General features: G+C 43.4%; 1 protein-coding gene across 1 annotated transcript in view; it reads left to right on the plus strand.

Moving 5' to 3' along the window:
- LOC134354645 (neurogenic locus notch homolog protein 2-like) overlaps positions 1-22,313 on the plus strand; it is a 196,466-nt gene extending 174,153 nt beyond the window's left edge. The window contains exons 28-34 of the mRNA XM_063063700.1: positions 4,456-4,672; positions 6,810-6,906; positions 8,791-8,959; positions 10,917-11,221; positions 11,986-12,133; positions 13,985-14,082; positions 16,733-22,313. Coding sequence (XP_062919770.1) covers positions 4,456-4,672; positions 6,810-6,906; positions 8,791-8,959; positions 10,917-11,221; positions 11,986-12,133; positions 13,985-14,082; positions 16,733-18,127 — 2,429 coding nt within the window. The 3' untranslated portion in view covers positions 18,128-22,313. The remainder of the gene's footprint in view (positions 1-4,455; positions 4,673-6,809; positions 6,907-8,790; positions 8,960-10,916; positions 11,222-11,985; positions 12,134-13,984; positions 14,083-16,732) is intronic.
- The last annotated feature ends 215 nt before the right edge of the window (positions 22,314-22,528 follow it).

Consider the following 22,528-nt stretch of genomic DNA (forward strand, 5'->3'; position numbering starts at 1 on the left):
TTACCAATACTACTATTGCATAATTATAGGGTAATGGGTGGATGCATACATAATTCACAACCACCGAGGCGAGTCTGACATGCCAATGTACTTAGGTAAAGGGTTTTCAGCACACTTTGTTCAATAAAATGTGTTGTGTTTTTTTTTCTTAAACATAAAACTCCTCACTTTGTTTTATTTGCAAAAACTTACATTGGTGACCCCGAAGCTCCAGGACAATTTCAGAGTTACGGAACATGACGGCCAACTTTGAAACTGCTGGAGTTCTGGGAGCAAAATGCTGTTGCTTGGTTTGTACAAGCAGAGCCCCGATTCACACTGAGCAATCTCCACCAATGACACCAAATATTTCTATATGGTAGCGTCGCTGAGCAGCTCCATGCCTGTGAGAGTGGGGAGTCCACTAGAACACCCAGTTCGATCTAGTTAGGGATACCATCAGGTGCCTGTGTTCTCAGAGGACATTCCCAAAACAGCTGTGATAACTCTGTTTGGCCGCTTTGAGTTCCTGCTTATGCTGTTTGGGCTGAAAAATGCAGCACAGACATTGCTGATGGATTCCGTATTGAAAGACTTACATTTTCTCTTTGTTTACCTGGATGACATACTGTACTTGTTGCCAGTGAACATGAATTCCATCTCCATATGCTTTTCGAGTGCTTACATGGGTTGATTATTAACCCTGCTAAATGCTAGTTTTTGTTGTCAACCATTGACTTTCTTGGCCAATGCATCTCAGCAGTAAGTGCAAAACCGCTCCCATCAAAAGTAGCCGTTACGGATTTCCCACCACCCCACACTACTGGAAAAAATACAGGAGTTTTTAAACATGGTGAATTTCTATTACCACTTCATTCCATGAGCTGCTGAATTTATGCTTTTCCTGTATAACATGCTTGAAGGCAATTTCTCTAATCACGTGCTTGACTGGCCAGCAGATATGAACAGGGCATTTGATGACACTAAACAAACTCTTTTCAACACAACCCTACTAGCACACTCACTCCACAATGCACCTATAGCCATCACTACTGATGCTTCAGACTATGCTGTGGGTGCTGTGCACGAACAGTTGGTCAGAGGCATGTGGCAGCCGCTCACCACCTTCAGCCGGCAGCTCCGTTCCTCCGAAAGTAGGTACGGCATGTTTGACCATGAGCTCAATCTCTAAATGGCTGTTCGTTATATTCATTTTCTTTCAGAGGGTCGCCATTTCACAGCTTTCATTGACCACAGACCTCTTGTGCATGTGATGGGCAAAATATCAGACCCTTGGTCTTCACGGCAGCAACGCCACCTGGCCTACATATCAGAGTTCACAACTGATATACAACATATCAAGGGGAAGAATAATCCCATGGCCTGATTGCCTCTCACGGCCAGACACTGAGGCCTTACGCAAAGGGGTTGGCATGGCAGCCAATCAAGTTACTGACACAGAGGTCCCAGCTTACTAAGCAGCAGTCATGGGCCTGTGGTTGGCTGATATTAAGTTCAGGAAAGCTGGGGTTTCTCTCCTGTGTGATGTCTATACCAGCTGACCTCGCCTCATAGTGCCTGCAAACTGGATATGGGCTGTTTTGACTCTGTACTTGGCCTCTCGCATCCGGACTGGAAGGCCTCACAGAAATTAGTTGCACTAAAGTTTGTGTGGCATGGCCTTGGATTGGACTGCAATATGTTCAGGTGCCATTGAGCCCCTGTCCGACAGTTTTACCCAGTCCGTGTGGACCTTGTTGGACTTCTTTCCTTCACCCTCTTCCCCCCCCCCGCCCCACAGTTTCACACACCTCTTTACCATGGTGGACCATACCAGGTGGCCAGAGATCATCCCTCTCGTATCGACGATGGCTGCAGACGTGGCTCGGGCATTTATCAGCACCTGGGTTGTTTAGTTTGGCACCCCACCTGGTATTTCCTCTCACCATGGTCCCCAATTCATATCTGGGCTGTGATGGCCCAGAATCTCACACCACCTGCAGTCCAATAGCTTAGGCTAGTGGTTTCACTGCTCCGTAAGGCTGCTCTGAAAACTTCCCTGACCAATGAGGGTTGGCATGATCATCTCCTGTGAGTCCTGCTGGGGTTCAGAACAGCTCAGAAGTGGACCTGGAGTCGTCCGTGGCTGACCTGGTATACAGGCAGCCATTGCAAGTGCCAGGTGATTTTATTCTTGATGCCATGACCACCTGGTCAGCCTCTCAACAGTGTTCCACCCTCCTTAGTAAATTCAATTCCTTTTCACCCATTCCTACCTCCCATCGTGACGTACAGCTCTCTTGGGTTCCTGTTGACCTACATTCCGCCTTGTTTTCTTTTGTCTGCCATGATGCGCACCAATTAAGAATTAGGGGTAGGCCATTTAGAACGGAGTTGAGGAAAAACTTTTTCACCCAGAGAGTGGTGGATATATGGAATGCTCTGCCCCTGAAGGCTGTGGAGGCCAAGTCTCTGGATGCTTTCAAGAAAGAGATGGATAGAGCTCTTAAAGATAGTGCAATCAAAGGTTATGGGGATAAGGCAGGAACTGGATACTGATTGTGGATGATCAGCCATGATCACAGTGAATGGCGGTGCTGGCTCGAGAGGGATAAACTTGAACGCGTTTCAGTAGATTGCCTTAAACAAGCCCACCAAGTTTTGGTGGATTCCACTACCGTGCCCGTGCCATCACAACGTGACCATGTCTGCGTCAACACACCTCTGGACAAGCCAGAGGCACCACAGTTCCTCTGCCCATGGAGCACAGGACCTGAGCAGGGAGCTTGTCTGAGTTCTGGACAGGCTGTCAGTGTCGGTTTTAGTGAATTCTAGGGCGACCTGTGTAGGGTATTGTAGTTGGTGGAAATGTGTAATTCGCAGCCACCGACATTGAGTTGAGGTTTCACTTTAAGAGGCAGGACTGATGTGATGACATGATAACTTAAAGGATTTTTAGTATGCTTTATGTTCAGGTTTTGGACTTCAATAAAATGTTATGTTTTTTTCTTAAGCATAAAATGCCTCACTTAGTTTTATTTGCGAAAACCCACACTAGTTCAAGTTTAATCGTCATTCAACCATACATGAATATAACCAAACAAAACAATGTTCCTCTGGAGCCAAGGTGCAAACTGCAGTAGCAATAGTCACAGACAGCACACAACACAGATAGCACATATCCTAGCGGAGAAACATAATTAAAATATAATGCTAATAAAGCCCAAGTCCCTGAGTGTCATGGCCTGCAGATTGGTGCATGGATGTTATCCTGGAACCACATGTCATCAAGAACAAGCCACAGCAGTTCCTCATCATGCACGAGTGGAGCCACAGATGAATGCAGTCCAGCTTACTTTTCTGGGAGCGAACACTGGAGGCAGTACTGACGGGAGGAGCCAGTCGTCGGCCCAGCCAGCTCTCAACCCAGCTCAGACCCCAGCTGCACACAGCCAGCTCTGGTCCAACTGTGACAAGTGTCTCCAAGGCGAGAGGGCCTAGACCACACCACAATCAATAACTCAGCTCCCCTACCGTCGGTCTCGCCAAGGAACCAGTGAATCAGATTCACAGTATTCTACATTACCAATGTCTAACAGGACCTTGTGATCACACATAAACGTCCAAGACAATCACCCACACCTTCTGTAGGACAGCGCTCCGCACACCACCTCTGACGCCTTCTTCCATTAGTGGCTGATGCAGGTGAGAACACAGTCTGCAATAAGTCCAGCTGCACTGCTGTCCAGCAGCTCACTAATGGGATAGACCTGCCATAGTTGATGTTCTTAATATTCAGCAGCATCTTGCGATTGCACCTTTGTTTGGACCCAGAGAGGCCACTGCATCCCAGCAGGCTGCCATTTCACCAGAAATCAAACTGTTATGAGTTCCTAATAGTTATTGATGGGGGAATTCATCCTGTGGATGCTACTGTGTTCTTTTGATTGACTGTAAATGAACAAAATCATCGCAAACACCAAGCGCAGTTAATGGACTGCCTTCATACAATGTTTTCACACATTTGCTCCCTCCAAGTCTTCATTTTCTTTGTAACATTCAAGATGATTGTCAAATTCTTCATGGTCCCTAACTTGTTGAAATAGTGAATTCATTTCGTTTTCACTCCTGACCATTCCTGGCATCTCCAAGCCCGAATACTTGAAACCACGATGAAGAAAACAGCTCTGAATTGTCTTGCTGCTTATTTCTCACCAATCATCAGTGTCAAAAATCACTGCTTTTTGAACAAAAACACACACAACTGACGCTGATGTAAAAGCTGTTTGCTGTAAGTAAGATGTAATATCTAACGACCACACAAGTGCACGTGACTGATGCTTGTCAAAAATTTGTTTGGCGACAAATTAAGAAAGGGAATCACAGCTATTTTCTCAATTAGCTTTTGTTCTATGTATTTTCCTCTGCCATTCCCAGTAACAAATGTCAATTGAAACTTGTTTTTTCTCCCATCAGGTAAACGCGATGATCTGGATCAGCAGGGACAACTCAGTCTCCTCTATCTTGTGATGGTTGCAGTTGGGATCATCATTCTTATTCTTATCCTGGGTGTGGTAGCAGCCAAGCGCAAACGCAAACTCGGCCCACTCTGGTTCCCGGAAGGCTTTACACTCAAGAAGGTTGGCAATCGGAAGCGCAGAGAACCTGTGGGGCAGGATGCAGTGGGAATGAAGTAGGTATTGTTGGTGCTCAGTGTGGGAATGTGGTTATATTGTACAGATGGGTTTCTTTAACTCTGTAAATCACAGTGCCAGTTTGCTAAAGTACTGCCACTTGAAAGGGTGGCACTTACTCGTGCGAATACCAATGAATTCAGGGTTCCCACGTGAATGTAAAAACCACAAAAACTCTTCTGACATTCTCCCAGCAATACGCCACCACAGGGCTCTCTGCAGACTCTGAAGGTGGAACAATGTGCCTGTTGAATTTTGGTGCTGCTTTGGAATTTGCTTTGAGCCATTCGTTTGAATGGTGACAATGAGCCATAGAGTAAAACCTAAACCTAATTTATAGGTTACTAATTAAACCTATCATCATTATTTGTCTGCTCCATGTTTTTAGTTACTTAGAAGTGTTTCTAAGTGTTTGTTGTTTTTCATTTTAATGTTTCTGAAGACTTGACACATTCTGAAGCAGTGTGGAAACCTTGGGGACTTGAACAGGCAGGAAAGCTGCAAGTGTGGCACTGCTTTCTTGTCCTCGGTGTCTGGATGAGTGTGGTGGGTGTGGCCAGCCTGTGTCATGCGTGTTTTGAGGCCAGACACCTCTGCTTGCTCTCTCTGATTTCTCCGGTTGTGATACTAGCCTTGCAGGATCTCTGCTAGAATGCAACCAGTGAGCGCAAGTAACAGGAAGAACAGCCAGGCCATTAGCATTAGCGAAGTACGAATGGTAGCATTTAGAAATAGGTGATTCTATGGGGCAGGGAAAGGTGGAAGTGGGTATTTGTGAGAAAAATGGAACATTGAGTATTGGTACAAATAAATCCCAATGTTCAGATGTTGCCAGTCAATTTCTCCCAGTAAAATGTTGCAAACTTTCTTTTTTGTTCATTGAATAAATGGAGGATATATGCATTTAAATGTGACTGAAGTTGGTCTCGGTCACAGAGTAAAGTTGGCACCAGGTTTGTTTGACAAGGATTATTTTCTTCATTTTTGTACTGTTCAGTCTTATAGGGTTTGTTATTCCTGAGTAGTCCCATCATTCCCATCCCACTCCCCCCATTTACTTCACTGCAACTCCCTCTCTCTTCTCAAATCCCATATCCCAAACCAATGTTGTTGGTAGGTGAGTTGGACAGCGTTATCACCCCCAGTGTGTGGGTGAGTGATTGAATCTGGGCAAAGTTGATGGGAATTGGTGTAAATGATGTTCAGCATGGAATTAGTGGGCTGAAGGGCCCATTTTTCCTGCTATCCACTTCTACTGGGGTTAATTTCCCACCATATTCTATGTGGTTGGATGCAATATGTTGACCAATTTATAATGCAAACCAAAATGTTGCCCTCACACTAGCCTACATGACGAGCACTTCATACCCTGTGAGCTGTGGCCACTTGGATCCCTTCTGTGGGACATTGTACAAAGAAAAATAGGATGTGCTTGAAAGGAGAATGGGTGAAGTTGAGGAATAAATAGAAAACTTCATATTTTGTAGGACCTTCCTAAGCATGTCTGTGAGCTTGATCAGTTTGGTTTTCATATTTCTTCCACTTAGACTGCAGCTTCGGAAAATTCAAGTTTTGATTGTCTGTGCTGGACCTGCAGTGCTCATGATTGGCTGAGTGCCTTACTGTGTTCAGGTCTGAGTTTTCAGCTGAAGCACTGCCTGTTCAGCCATGCGTGATTGCATCTTGAAATGGTGTATTATTTGTTTTCTATGCAGTGCACTAGTGTGAGAGCTCAATGAGATCAGACGTTGGCTGATAGCTTTAAGTTGTGTCTGGACAGCCTCTGTCAAGGTGTGGAGACACAAGAGACCACGTGTGTCTGGAATGTGGAATAGCAAACAATCTGCTGGACAAACTCAGTGCGTTGAGCAGCTTATGTCAGAGGAAGGATAAGTTAATGATTTGGGTGAAAATTGTGCATTGGCTTTGACCTGAGATGTTGACAATTCTTTCCCCTCTCTTCTCAAACACAAAAAAAAAATCCATCCATCCCTCCCTCCCTCCATCCATCCATCCATCCCTCCCTCCCTCCATCTTTCCCTCCAATTGGTCTTGGTGCTTTTGAAATCCAAGGGCTACTTGCCTCCTGTCATTGTATCAAAATTAATGTAAAAGGTTTGCTTTGTATTTGCTTAGGAATCTATCAAGGCCAGTACCTGATGTCAGCGTCTGTGATGACAACCAGAATGAGCAGTGGATGGACGAAGGAGGGCCAGAGGCAAAGAAGGTCAAGGTGGGTTTGCAAAGTCAATGGGCAGACATTGGTTGAGAACTTTGTAGTGTAGTGGTCCGCCAACCTTTTTAATCCCAAGATCCCCTACCTCAGCCTTAGTGAAAGGCAAGATCGACCTACTAAATCAGTTAGACACATGCATGCGCACCGGGCAGAAAAAACCGGCAGTAAAACCCCGCAATCCGGAAACAACCTCTTTACAAACAGCTTTCCGTAGCGGGAGTACTGCTATATTACCATTATCGTAATTAGTATTACTTATTTTTATAATGCTCACATTACAACACCTTTAATTCTATGTTTCATTATTTAATTTTATTTCAACATGAAAAATAAATGAATAAAAATTGACTGTTGCACTCAGTGTGATGACTGGGGCTGAATACTTTCTGCTAGTTCCCTGAAATTTGGCTCATAACTACAGATAGCCAGTTTGAGATGGTCTGTGAGGTGTCTGTCAGTAAGACAGCTCCTGTACTTAGATTTCATAATTTTCATCTGTTGCAGCACATTGCCCTCGCAAACCTCCTGACAGACTGAATATTTGCATGGACAGTTTCCTTTGTTAGACTGAATGTTGAATCTGCCATGTTTTTCAGATGTTTTGTATTGGTAAACTGTTACTGAGACATTAGTATAAATTTCAGAGGTATGCAAGATAATGACACCACTGTTTTTAGTTTCCCAGTTATTTACATTTGGGGAATGTTGGAGTTTAAAGGGGGAGAAGTGTTCTAATGTGAGCATTATAACGATAAGTTAATACAAATTAGGATAATGGTAATATCGCAATACCCCCACTACGGAAAGCTGTTTGTAAAGAGAGGTTGCTTCTGGGTTGCGGAGTTTTACTTCTGGTCTTTTCTACCTCAGCGCATGGCGGAGGAGCTATACACACATGCGCACTGGGCAAAAAGAACGGAACTAAAACCCCGCAACCTAGAAACAATCTCTCTTTACAAACAACTTTCAGTATCGGCAGTGTTGCTATATTACCATTATCCTAATTAGTATTGCTTATTTTTATAATGCTCACATTACAACAGTATTTGTGTATTTATTTTTCATTTTTTTCGGGATCTACTGGGAAAGTCTCAAAGATCGACCGGTTGGCAACCATTGGTGTGGTGTAATAGCAGTGGTGCCTTGATGGATGGAAGTGATAGCAGAGCAGTGCAAGTCTTTGTACCAGACCAGGGCGGTTGTAAATGGATCATTTTTGCTTGTGTCATCTCAACATTCAGATTAAGCTGTCCAAGCCCCTGGTCTCTCAGTGCACACATTTTCCAATAATGTAGTGATGGTCCACACCTATTGATCATGTCAGGGTATGGTGTTGGTAATACTCCACAGAGACAACCACTGGTGGTCTGGCTCCCGATGAATAAATTAAACACGCCTTTGTGTCTGTTGTGTGATGGTCACCACTCAATGTGTAATCTAGTATATCCAGTGCAGTCCCATCTGACTGGTGCAGCGTAGCAACTCCTTGATTACTAAAGTGTCCCTGAGCTCTCTTGCTCCTGAGAAAAGTCTGAAGTTGGTTACAGAAACCTGTTCTAGATTTGATTTTCCATCTATGCTCCTCACACTTTGATTAAATGTGTTGCTGATTTGCCATTTACTTGGAGTTTACTACACAGTTACCAGACATTTGTCCCAACAGTTGCACGATCGAATACTCTTCACAGGAACTTCTCTCCAGTATTTCTCATGTCCAATGTTACTTTGTACCTCCTGTATTTTCCCTTTATCATATCTGGATGCTGTGCTTCAGTTGCTCTTTAAATTCATTGTAACTTCAGTATCTCCGAGCCACAGTGCTGCTAGTTATCCATGGGGTCTGTTCACGTGTTGATAACAGACTCCCTCTATTCTTCACAGACTGAAAATCAGGCTCTGTTGTCTGAAAATAAAGACCAGGTGGACCATCGACCATGGACACAGCAGCACCTGGTGGCAGCCGATGTCCGGTTAACACCATCGCTAGCGCTGACACCACCCCAGGGAGACCAGGATGCCAACTGTATGGATGTCAATGTGAGAGGTCCAGGTATGGACAGAATCACTTGTTGTAAAACCAACTAGCAATGTTTTGCATGTTGTGCCCAAGATTTATGGTTTATATGCTAATACAGGTCCACAATCCCTTCTCCAAAATCCTTGGGGCCAGTTGAGTTTCGGCATTCAGAATTTTTCGGATTTCAGACCCCCCCCCCCCGCCATACCGAAAAACACGTATGCTCAAGTCTCTTATTTAACCTGTCTCAGTGTGGTGGACTTTAGGACCTAGCGGCGCACCAAACCTACGCACGTCCTCCTGTATACTTTAAATCATCTCTAGATTACTTATAATACCTAATACAATGTAAATGCTATGTAAATAGTTGTTATACTGTATTGTTTAGGGAATAATGACAAGAAAAAAATTTATTTCCAACAAAAACATTTACTAGGACAAGAGAGCACAGGTTCAGGATAGACGGGCATCCATTTAAAACAGAGGTGCAGAGAAATTTCTTTAGCCTGAAGGTGGTGAATTTATGGAATTTATTGCCACAGGCAGCTGTGGAGGCTAGGTCATTGTGTGTATTTAAAGCAGAGCTAGATAGGTTCTTGATTGGACACAGCTTCAAAGGTTACAGGGAGAATGTCGTGGAGTGGGGCTGTGGAGGGCAAAAATAAATTAGTCATGATCAAATGGCAGAGCAGACTTGATGGGCCAAATGGCCTAATTCTGCTTCTATGTCTTATGGTCTTTGGTCTTAATAAAACAAAAATATACAGCTTCAAATGAACCAAATCAAACACATGGTAAATAACTTACTGGAATAAATGTAGAACGTCACTGTCACTATAAAACTTCAGCAACTTGTCTTTCTGTTTATTTAAATCATATACAGTGGTAGTTCCGACACTATTTTCTTCAGTAAGATGCCGCACACACACACACCACGATCAAGTTTCCGCAATAACTCCACTTTCTGCGTTATTGATAATGATAGATGCTTCCTTCTTTTTCTCATTGTTACTCATTAGGGGTATCTGCAGCTCTTTTTGACATTTTCAGTGAAATTAAACACAAAGTCAACAGCGAACACAAAATATCAGTGAACAGCAAATGCACGTGTAACCAGTATGTGTGCTGAGCCACAACTGACGTCTAGTGGCCTCTGCTAGTGCTGCCACATCACATCTGAGTGACGTCAGCTGTTGGCGAAAAAGCTTCGGTTTTCGGAGCTTTTTGGATTTCAGACTTTCGGATAAAGGAATGTGTACCTGTATTTCAGATTGGTACTAAAATATACATCTTTATGGATAAGCTTTATCGATACTCCAACAAACTTCAGAGTGATCAAAGGGTTGAATCTGTTGACCTGATTTTCCCTGACATTTCTAACTATCAGCCTGAGGTGTTAGGAAATGAACTCTAGATCTTTATATGTCATTCCTCAATTTAGTAATTAAAATAATACATGTATTGATTCCAAATGGAAGAGGACTCAGAAGCTGTGAAGTTGCTATCAAAGTACTTTCTACGAGAAGAAAATGGTGCAAGACAGGTTTTACAAGGATTATGGAACAAAAATGATACCAGTACCGTGAAAGATTATTTTGGGTTGGGTTCCTGGAAAAGATTACCTGATGCCTTTAAAATTATGAAGATATTTAATAGGATTGAGGTGATTTCTACTTGTGATTCAAACAAAAACCAAATACTCACTCAAATTCTATACACAGATGTCCTTAGAATGTTAACCTTCATGCCATATGTTTTAGTTCAGGTGAAACAAAGAGAGGAACTTGGGAAACTTGGTATGTAAATATTGGAAAAAAAGAGTGGAACGATATACTATTTGGTTAGATGAAGAAGGTAACAGGAAGTCATAATCCAATAGTTCAGTTGGACTAAATGAGCTGCTTCTCACCTGTAAAATCTTTGTATTATGGTCATCTTTTTGGATGTCCATCAGTCCCCATGTTGATATCATATGCTATTTTGATCCCAGATGGATTTACGCCTCTTATGTTGGCATCGCTGCGTGGTGGTGGGCTGGACACGGGAATCGAAGTGGAAGAAGATGTGGAAGACTCGTCGGCCAACGTCATCACTGACCTCATCTACCAAGGTGCCAGCCTTCATTCCCAGACCGACCGGACCGGGGAGACGTCCCTCCACCTGGCAGCACGCTATGCTCGGGCAGACGCAGCCAAGTGCCTCCTCGATGCGGGCGCCGATGCCAATGCCCAGGACAACATGGGTCGGTCGCCACTCCATGCAGCTGTGGCAGCCGATGCTCAGGGGGTGTTTCAGGTGGGTAAGGGCAGCCTGTTGTAGGCAGGGAGCTGATATAAGGAACACTGGAAAATAAAAACATTTTATCTTGGGGTAAGGAGGAAAAAACCCATGTTTCTGAATGATGTTGGAGGAGAAGCTCCCAAGTAGCATTGCTTTATATTTAGTGTTCCTTCCTTCCCCTGTTGCTTGATGTGACTGTTCTAGTTGCTTTATGTTCCAGTTTGTGATGCTAACAGCCAGAAGTTTCTTGTGCTAGCTTGAGAAGTTGTTTGTTAAGTTTGCATCTTCCTTGAACCCAGATATCCAGGCATGCTCGGGAAATATTGAAGGCAGTATTAAATCCACTAAATGATGGAAGCAAATGAAACTGCACTATTCGTGTTTCCCATCTTAACAATTCACCCAATTCGAAGTCTAAGTGGAGCTTGTATTTATACAAATTGCATAACTTTGAGAAAATGCAGCTGTGGAAATGTTGATTTGAATGTAATTTATCCCTTGTTAGAAAATCATGGAAAATGCAGTATAATTTTATGAAAACAGCTCGAGTCAGTAGCAAGTAACTGCATAACTAGTGGTTCCATATGCTGCTGCAGTGTAAGTGTTGAGGGCAATTTTACAGATGGATGTTAATGAATTAAATCAGTCCCTGGTCCCTGAAGTAACTGTTGAGATGGATCGTAAAATCGGTGAGAAGAGTGGGTGGTGCGTCAGGACCAAGGGAAGGGTGCACAAGTTGTTGAAGTAATGAGCCACATTCACTCCCTCTCTTGATACAGATTCTTATTCGGAACAGAGCCACGGACCTGGATTGCCGAATGAACGACGGCACCACTCCTCTGATCCTGGCTGCACGCCTTGCGGTTGAGGGCATGGTGGTCGAGCTGATTAATTGCCACGCTGATGTAAATGCCGTGGATGACCATGGTAAGAGAAGCATGGGATTTGAGGAGAAAGCTACAGGCAGCATTTCAAAAACTGTCTATTGAAGTGTATTGGCCAGGCACACTAGCCATTTTGTGGCCAGTGATGAAGAATCAATGTAGCCATGTAATTTTTACTGATGTTAATTGAGAGATAAGAATTACGTAGCTCTTGCTTCAGGTGCATCCATCTGAGAGTGTTGCTGGGGCTTCAGATTAACATCTTGCATGGAAGGTGGCAGAACAGCGTTAGCCTGAACCTACAGTACTTGGACAAGGTGTCATTTGGTGACTGTCTTCCCTCTGACTCAAGGTCATGGTTGAAGTCCTCTCTCCAGAGATCAGACCTCAAATATGTAGGCTGATGCTTCAAGCCATTAATTGGTAATTGTTTTCATATTGACACATTCTTCAAGATGCAGTGAAAGGCTTTTGGTTTCCAAGCCAATTGGACAGATCATTTCATACTTAAATCCATGGAGGGATTATGAGAAAGGGAAAACAATAAGTGAATTCAGAATAAAGTGTTACAGGTACAGGGAAAAAGTACAGATCAGGCAGACAATAAGATGCAAAGGACGTGTTCTATATTGTAGATATCAATTTGCAGGCAACATGCTAAATAATGGCTCAGTACACAGTCTTTGCTCATGAAAAAGATCCCTTGGCATCTTTGGTGTCACCAGGATTATTGGCAGTCAATGACATGACTTCAGGAGTTAGTTGCTCAGGGTGTTGTCATGACCCCGTCCATTTTTAACCACCTTATCCAATGACTTTTCCTTTAGGTCAAAACAATGAATGTTTGTTGAAAATTGCAGAGCATTCAATCCCTATGGTATCTCATCGGCCTACTCAAGCAAGCTGCAAGGTCTGACAACGTGTCATGCCCATTAAGATTCAGGCAATAATGGAGAGTCTAACCCAGCTCCCTTTGGCTTTGAACAGAATTGTAAACACAGAATCTCCATTCTTAGTGTTCTGGGTGGGTAGTGGTTCATGAACTCATGAGCTGGATATCCTCCAGACAGATTCACCCCCTGCCAATCTGAATCTTTCCTTGCCATCTGGAAACCTCATGCCAGGCACATGACAGAAATTTCTCTGCTGGACCAAATGAGTGCAGCGAAACCCAGAGAGCAATAAATTGACTGCTGCATTTTCTACCTCACAGCCATGACCACAAAGCTTTTGCCTTTCATGATTAGGCCTACCTGTGTCTCTAAAAGTTGGCTGGTTGCCGAGCCCTAGTTTGCACCTTTTTCTCACATTTTAGATGACCCCTTGTACTACTTTGTAAGCAAAACAGCCCGTTATGTTGGATTACTGGTCCTGCCTGTAAGACTGCAAGTTCCTTCTCAGCTGAATCCCCCTATCATCTGCTCCATCCCTTCATTCCAGTTTTTTTTTCATTCTGGCTATCTCCCCTCTGCCTTTCAGTCCACGTGAAGAGTCTCAATCTGAGACGTCACCCGTCCTTTTCCCTCCACAGATGCTGGCTGACCTACTGAGTTGCTCCAGCACCTTGTTTGGTATAGGGGGTTTAAAAAAAAAAGAGCATTTACAAAACTCTCTTGCACCTACTTGAATCAGCAATGCTGATAGGAGTATTAGTGTAATCCACTGAAAATAGGAAATGCAGTTGGAGTGAAAGAAGACACAGTATAAATTGTTCTCGAGGAGATTGAGTAGGGTAAAATTGCAGGAGAATGGAGTCCACCAGGAGAAGTCTCATCCCAGGTTCACAAGATACCTGCCTGTTGTTCCATCATGTGAGGTCAAAGTAGCTTCAGACTTGGCACTGTTTTCTGGATGGAATTGCCTTTAACACTTTGCTTTGATGTTGTCCAAACAGGTAAATCAGCACTTCACTGGGCAGCAGCTGTAAATAATGTGGATGCAACTCGGGCCCTGCTAAAGAACGGAGCCAACAAAGACATGCAGGACAACAAGGTAATAAAATTGTCTCTGTTAAAGCCGCCTCCCCTCCCAGTTTGGGTATTGACAACGAGTTTAACCCAGCCAAATGTGGAGTGTTGTACTTCAGGCCAGCAAAAGTAAAGAGACAGTACACAGTTAACGGCAAGATCCTTAACAGGGGAACCTTGAAGTCCAAGTCCATAGCTCCCGGAAAGTGCCTACGTTGTTTGATAAGGCTGGTAAAGTATGCTTGCTTCCTTAATGAGTCAAGATATTGAGCTCAGGAGTCATGAAATTATATTGCAGTTTCATGAAAATATATGAAACTTCATAAAACAGTTGCTTTTGGAATATTTCATTCAGTTCTGGCTGCCCCGTTATAGGAAGGATGCCGAAACTTTGCACAGGGTGCAGATGATGCTGCCTGGGCTAGAGGGCATGTGTTGTAAGGAGATATTGAACATACTTGGGTTGCGCTCCCTGGAGCAGTGGAGGCTGAGGGGAGATCTGATAGAAATTTATGCAAGGCAGACAGTATCCTTTCCCCACGGTCAGAATCTCTGATGCCATAAGGCATGCGGTTCAGGTGAAAGAGGCCAAGTTCAAAGAACATGTTCAGGGCAAGTTTTTTTACGCAATGTTTGGTAGGTGCCTGGGATGTGCTGTTTGGGCTACTGATGGAGGCAGATATAATAAGGCATTAATGAGCAGGGAATGGAAGGAATGGGCTTTGTATAGGCAAAAGGGATTAGTTTAGTGGAGCATATTAGTTTGGCACAACATGTTGCACTGCTGTTCCTGTGCTGTACTGTCCCAACACATTCCCATGCTGAATTCTGCAGGTTCCTAATGTGCCATTCATTCCCTGTCAGTTGATCCCACACACTCCCGTCAGTCTGTGTCCTTGTTCCAGCTATCAGCATAGACCATGGATGACTGGATATTTCCCAACTGTTTGAAACCTTGCCTGATTACCCTCCACTCCCATTATTATGACAGTTTTATCCCCCAAAATCTCAACAAATCACTTACTCTGAATCGAATCTAATCTAAACCCCCTCCCTACCCCACACGCACACACACCAAACTACACCTTGCTACAATAGGCCTGCTAACGGGGTTTTTAATGTGGAGTAGAAGGCTAAGAGAGAGAATGCAGGCCACAGCTCACCCTTTCCACATTCTAACAAACGGGACATTGGTCAGGTAGGACCACAATATCAGCACAACTTATCAATTGGAGTAAGTTTGTCATGTGACTGCCAGTCTTTGCCCTTGCCCTCATCCACACTAAGCCCCCCCCTCCCCAACATGAATAGTTATACGGTAATACACAGTTGTTGATGCATTTACGATTTTGGTACCAACTTACCTGAAAGTTTGTGAATTAAATGGCTTGTGGTCACTTCTCCTCCAGCTGTTGCAAAGACAGTGTTGAAAACCCAACATATGATGCTAGTTGAAGTTGGGTTGATCCTGGAATACAGAGGGTTAATGTTTGGGGTTTTAAATATTTTGGATAAATAGCACTTTCCATAAGTGAATCAGAAGTCTGAAAACAGCATCTTTCACTTAGTTTTTGCAAATATAACTGAGCCCATTTTGCAAAATAAATCCAGTTTAATGAAATTTATATTCAAGCCGGAAATTGGAACAAGATGGGAGAATAGTTTAGCTCATGGTGGAGTGGAGGAGCAGACTCGATGGGCTGAATGGCCTACTTCTGCTCCTTTGTCTTGTGATCTTGTGACAGAAAACTCAAAACATTTCTTCACAGTATCGCAACTGAGATTCAGGCAGCAACTGTGGAGGAAAATGGGCAGTCAGCACTTTGACCCAAGACCCTTCATCAAGATTGGAAAGAAAGGACCGGTTTAAAAAGATGGAGGGAAAGGGGTGTAGGAGGTGCTTACATGTGGTAGGTGGGTCCAGGTTGGGGGGAGAGGTTAATAGGCAAGTGAGGGAGCAAGTCTGGGTGAGCACATGGTCAAATTGAGCAGCAAGATCATAGGACAGGACTAGTGACACAGTTGCAGAGAAGAGGAATGCTTCTTCATACCTTGAAGAGACCTCACAGTGGAGCAGCAAACTAAAGACAATCGCAACTACGGATGCCAGAGTCTGGAAAAACCTGCTGGAGATTTCAGCATCTGCAGCTTTCAGTGTCTCCAAAACGAAGTTCCTTTGCTTTCCTGTGGATGATGAATTCTGCCTCATTTACATATAACAAGCCTGGATTTTTAAAAAAGATTAGATTTTCACGTGAAACACACACAAAATGTTGGAAGAGTATAGTCGACATTTTGAGCCGAGACCCACTTTTTCTTTCTTCCATGGCCTTCTGTCTTCTCCTTGCCCCTTCTCCAGCCCTGAATCTCTTTCACCAATCAGCTTCCCAGCTCTCTGCTTCACCACCTCCTCTCCAGTTTCATCTATTGCCTTGTGTTTCTTCCTCCCTCTCCACCCCCCCCCCCACACTGACTCCTCATCTTTTTTTCTCCAGTCCTGATGAAGGGTCTCGGCACGCAACATCAACTGGTTACTCTTTTTCCGTACATGTTGCCTGGCCTGCTGAGTTCCTCCAGCATTTTGTGTGTGTGTTGCTTGGATTTCCAGCGTCTGCAGATTTTCTCATGTTTGAGATTTCATATATAAACACCAAACTCTCTTGTTCTTTCTGCAGGAGGAGACACCCTTGTTCCTTGCTGCAAGAGAAGGCAGCTTTGAGGCCACCAAGATTTTACTGGACCACTTTTCCAACCGTGACATCACAGACCACATGGACAGACTGCCCCGGGACATCGCTCAGGAGCGAATGCACCACGACATCGTGCAGCTGCTGGATGAATACAACCTGGTCCGGAGTCCCCAGGGCCTGGGTGGACCCATGGTGGGCCCCACCATGTCCCCTGCCGCCTGCCCAACCAGCAGCTCTTGCTCTAGCCTCAAGCTAACCCCCATGGGCAAGAAAGCAAGAAAGCCGAGCACAAAGAGCCTGGCTCCGGGTAATGCCAAAGACTCCAAGGAAGCAAAAGCCAGACGGCGGAAAAGGTCCATTGGCAATGGTAAGGAGACCCTTGTGGAGAACTCGGTGGCTCTGTCACCGGTCGAATCACTGGAATCTCCGCACACCTACTTGTCCACCACATCTCCACCCCTACTTGCATCGACAGGGGTTCTGCAGCAATCACCAGCAGTATCTCTGCACCGTTCAATTCCAGTACAAAGCCAACTGGCGATGTCCTTCTCAAACCTGAGTGAAATGAAGGGTGTGAATGTGGGCTCCAACTCAGTCCTGAGTCAGGTGCTCCCCTCCATGTCGCACTCTTCCATAGCTGGGCAAAGCTCCAACCTGGAGCTGTCTTTGGGCCAGGTCGGACACATGAATCCGCAGCAAGATTGGATGAATCGAATGGGAATTGTCACCTCCCAGTATAACCCCTTACTGGGTGTCCTGCACCAAGTCTCCAATTCGTACCCCAACATCCATCAACAGAATGGGGTGCTGCAGTCGAACATGCCTTCAATGCACATGACCATGGTCAGGGAGCAGATGCCACAGTTAATGACCTACCAGCCTATGAATAGTAGCACATCACAGCCAGCAATGCAACAGAACTCTCAAATAACGCCACCACAGGGGCAACCTTACTGCAGCACCATGGCGCCAGTGTCTGTTGGGAGTATGCACCAGATGCCCGAGATTGTCCGGCTGCCAAACGGCCAAATGAATAACTCCATGGTATCCACAAGCCAAGAGGGCCAGGCATCACAGATCACCCTGCCGGCTTATCACAAGCTGCCGAGTTCCGTGCAGATTGACAAGTACCCCACCCCTCCGTCTCAGCACAGCTACGTCTCAGCGACAGATAACACCCCGAACCACAACATCCACCTCCAGAGTGAGCACCCGTATCTGACGCCCTCCCCCGAGTCTCCCGATCAGTGGTCCAGCTCCTCTCCACATTCCACGTCTGACTGGTCTGATATCACACCCAGCCCAGCCCCCACTGGGCAGCGGCCGCAGGTCTCACACATGCCCGAGCAGCAAAGGGGCAACACGCAGGTGTTTGCTTGAGTGCATTTACCAAGCTGAGGAGAAGAAACAATCTGACTGCTTGAAATAAAGGAAAATTAATTCCTTGAACTTCTACCTGGGAATTTTCCTTCACTGTTGTGGGGAGCAAAGGACAAGAATAGAGAAACTGTTCCTGTTGAGTCTAAGATCAACTCTTTTGGACTTGAGAAATATCATATCATATTGTTGTGCTTTTTGGGGGTTTTATTTATTTTAATCACTGTCACTGCCTGTTTCCATGTCTTTATAGCTCAACCTTTTTAGTAAAACTCCCTTTTAGTAACACGGTCCAGTGAAGATGAGCTTGGCACACATAATTGCCACCCTCAATGCTGCCCTTCTCCAATGTAGAGGGCACACTAAGCTAAACTTGGCACTTGTGTTGCATGGTCAGTTGTGACGCCAACACCACTTGGCAGATCTTGACACTGCAACTTCGAAATCCAGTCGTTGAAGGAAATGCATCTTTGTTACAGCTTTTGTTTTGTTTTTGGGGCTGGGGTGGGAAGGGAGAGGGTAGATGCTGTAATGCTGTAATCCTGTAGATCAGACTCCCCTCCATTGCTAGTTGCTGCTTGTCGCAGCACTTGTATTCTGAATGTAGTGCCTTAGCGTTAATTTGTACCAATGCCTCCTTTAGCCTGCAACATCAGAGCAAAGAGTTGGACCATTGGGATATCATTATCTGCTTTTATATTAATTTTTAAGATCAGATAGGCTTACATTTTTTAACCATTCCTTTGTCGTGCAAGTCTTCTGGAATATAACTTTTCCAGTAAATCCATTACTTGGATTCACCAATAGATTCTTGGCTTCATTGAAGAAGCAAACTTAAAACTTGATAACTTCAGTACTATCTGCTAGGTTTTGGTCACGGGAGCACTTCCTCATTAAAAATATATTATTTAAGAGAACTCCGATCATGAATTTGTCTTTAGCTGCAGCAATTTGTCAACAAGGATGTAATGACAGGGACTCATGGTGAAGTAAGCTTTTTAGAATATATTAGTGCAGTGGGTTGTTGGGGAAGATAGTTCCTGATCTGAGCACTATTGTTCTCTTGACAGTCATCTGCAAGGCTCAGTGTTTAGCAAAAGAACTAGCTTCAGATCTGCTAATCTTCTACAAGGAGTAAAATGTCTGGGTGATTAATTCCATGAATGTGATTATGATGCATTCTAGTTTCCTGTATCCTCGTTAAGATGTTGCAGCTTTAGAATGTACATAACAGGCTGGAAGCTCAAGTGAAGTGATGGATGGTGTATAACATTAAGATCTTTCTCTGCTACAATAAGAAATTGTAGTTCATAGTCTAAAAATTGATGACTGAAACCTTTGAGGGCAGTTGTCTCAATCTACCTACCCATGCTGCACAAGGAAGTTGTATGTGTAATTTCTGCGACTGGCTCCATGCAGGATACTTTCCTGGTCTGCTGACGTTATGTCACATTGACCTCTCGGCTGATGAGAAGGCACAACTGGCAGTCAGCTTGATGTTACACTTGTTCCAAAAGTGCACAATCCTGTCAGCCCTCACATTGGTAAGAGGTATGAGCTTCCTGGGCTCCAGGAAGTCAGAGACCTCAACCCACGTTTCCCAGCACATTCAGCTGGCCTTGGATGACATCGACTCTGTTTGAGTCTCCTTTCTGAAGTTTGTTGAACAAATCTTGCCAGTTTTTGAGTCTGAATTAATTTCATTTATTGTTATGTTTTAACCACTTATAACTTTTTCCTCAAAGATTTATACTTTATACTAAGATGAAGAAACACAGTGTTAAATTGAAAGCTTCCACATAAAGAAGCAAAGTCTTGGGAGTTGCAACATTTCACTGTAATTATGAAACACAGAGAAAAATCTAAAAACTGTAATTTTACAGATACTTGGATTCTTTCTCTTTTTGCTGATTGATAGGTTTGAGGTAGAAATCACGTCTCTTGGGCTTGTTCTACTGCTGCATAAGATATTCAGAGCCTAGTCTTTATCATTGAATAAGTTTCATCTACTCCCTGGAGTTTCAGAGTTCTTTCATGACTCATATTGTCATAATGTATATTATTAATTTTTGAGAGAAAAAGTTTGGGTTCTGTATTTTCTGTGAACTGTGTGCAGACAGAAACCATTAAAATTCAGACACAAAAGAAAACATTGGAACGTACTTTGAGAGGAAGCAGAGGGTTTCTGTCAGGTATATCTCACCCGTTGGTCTAGGAATTGTTTGTGACAGATCATAACTGGGTCAAGTGATGTATGCTGTTGGAAAGAGAAAGATCTTCAACCTCTGGGATTTGCCTTTCATACATAGCACCTGAAACAGGTTATAAAAAGACTTCCTGGTTACATTTTGAAAAATGTTTTAGCACTAATAAATATTTCTATTTTTAGCTTGTTGACCTGAATTGTAAGTTTGTGTGACTGCCAGCCTTTGCCCTTGCCCTCATCCACACTAAGCCCCCCCCTCCCCAACATGAATAGTTATACGGTAATACACAGTTGTTGATGCATTTACTATTTTGGTACCAACTTACCTGAAAGTTTGTGAATCAAATGGCTAGTGGTCACTCCTCCCCCAGCTGTTGCAAGGACAGTGTTGAAAACCCAACATATGATGCTAGTTGAAATTGGGTTGATCCTGGAATACAGAGGGTTAATGTTTGGGGTTTTAAATGTTTTGGATAAATAGCACTTTCCATAAGTGAATCAGAAGTCTGAAAACAGCATCTTTCACTTAGTTTTTGCAAATATAACTGAGCCCATTTTGCAAAATAAATCCAGTTTAATGAAATTTATATTCAAGCCGGAAATTGGAACAAGATGGGAGAATAGTTTAGCTCATGGTGGAGTGGCGGAGCAGACTCGATGGGCCGAATGGCCTACTTCTGCTCCTTTGTCTTGTGATCTTGTGAAGCAGTTGAATGGTTTGTTATGCCACACTAAACCAACCTTGTACAATTTTTTTTTTGAAGTACAACTATGCCCAAGTAACTTATAATAAATCTTTAGGCTATTTAAGGATCATTCACAGTCTTCACCCTTTGATTAAATTCTATTACAGATGTTTTACCCCTCAATGGAATGTTGCACTTTAAGTCTGTGAGCTAACCACTGAGCTCCTCAGACTGAACAATCGTCAGAAGCTTCATGAGAGAACAGCCTAGAAAGATCCACCTGTTTTATGCTGTCCACTTCTTTGAAAGTGCCAATTGATTGGTGTAATTTTACAATTATCTTCCCAGCCGATATTTTTCCAGGATTAGAAAGAGAAACTCTAAATTAGTGTAAAGAGAGTACACACAGAACAGAAACATTTTAACAAATCATTTTCATTCTGCTCTGAGTTCATGTGTTTGTAGTCACAGTACATGATCAGTTTTTGTCCAGTGCATCTCCAACTTGCCGAACTGTCCTACCCAGCATATATGTTCCTTCCCCCTCAATAAGTGTGAAGTAACTCCTGGCCTTTCTCCAAAGCAAGCTAGAAATGTAGATGTCTGGGTGGTAGATGGATGTACTTCGTACCGACAATCACATGACAACTACACTGAAACTACAGAACCAACGGCCTGTGAATCACAAGCCAGATCAATTAATGTAAATAAGCTAACCTTGTATGACTTTGTATCTTTTACTGTCAAATCGATATGTACTAAAAATTTTTGCTATCTCATATTAGATGAACTATTGAATACATCGAACTAGTGGATGGAATACTATTTTTTAACTTTTACACTTAAAAGCTTTTCATGAAAAAGTTGTTTGAAATGAATTTTTACAGAAGTATTTTTTAAGATTGTGATTTATACATGAAGTACAAAATGTAACATGATAAATGTTTAAAATGGATATCCATCTGTCTTTGTTTGGGAATTAATGTGTCCCATTTGTCTGCATACAGAAGTACACCTATAAACCATGGATTGGTATTAAACAACAAACCTCATTCACTGTCCTTTGAATAATTTAATGATGAGGCGTAGTTCTGTTGATAAGGTAGCTTCCCAAGACATCTTGGAGCTTGCAGACTAAGATCTCACTGTCAAAGGGAACAGGAATAAACCATCCAAAACTGTTCTGTCATAATTTGGATCATGATGGATTTGCATTTTGATCTAATGTTCCTGCTTTTGATTTGTATTTCTTCACAATAAAAACATTCTGCTCACTTCTGGCTCCTCAACACGTGATCTTGCCCTCTATTTGCACTCTCCCACTTCCCACCTGCTTTCCAACCTTGATCAAAAGGCTTCCTCTGAAAGTGTGTGCAAATAAAGGCACTGGGTATACCTGATGACCTCTTCAAAAGCTAGATTAATCATAAATGATTTCCCCCTAATCTCTTGGGTCTGAACACCCTGTTGTTCCAGTGACAGTCATTTTCAATGTGAACCGTCAGCGGCCTA

This window comes from Mobula hypostoma, chromosome 12 (assembly GCF_963921235.1).
Source record: "Mobula hypostoma chromosome 12, sMobHyp1.1, whole genome shotgun sequence".
Classification (NCBI taxonomy): domain Eukaryota; kingdom Metazoa; phylum Chordata; class Chondrichthyes; order Myliobatiformes; family Myliobatidae; genus Mobula; species Mobula hypostoma.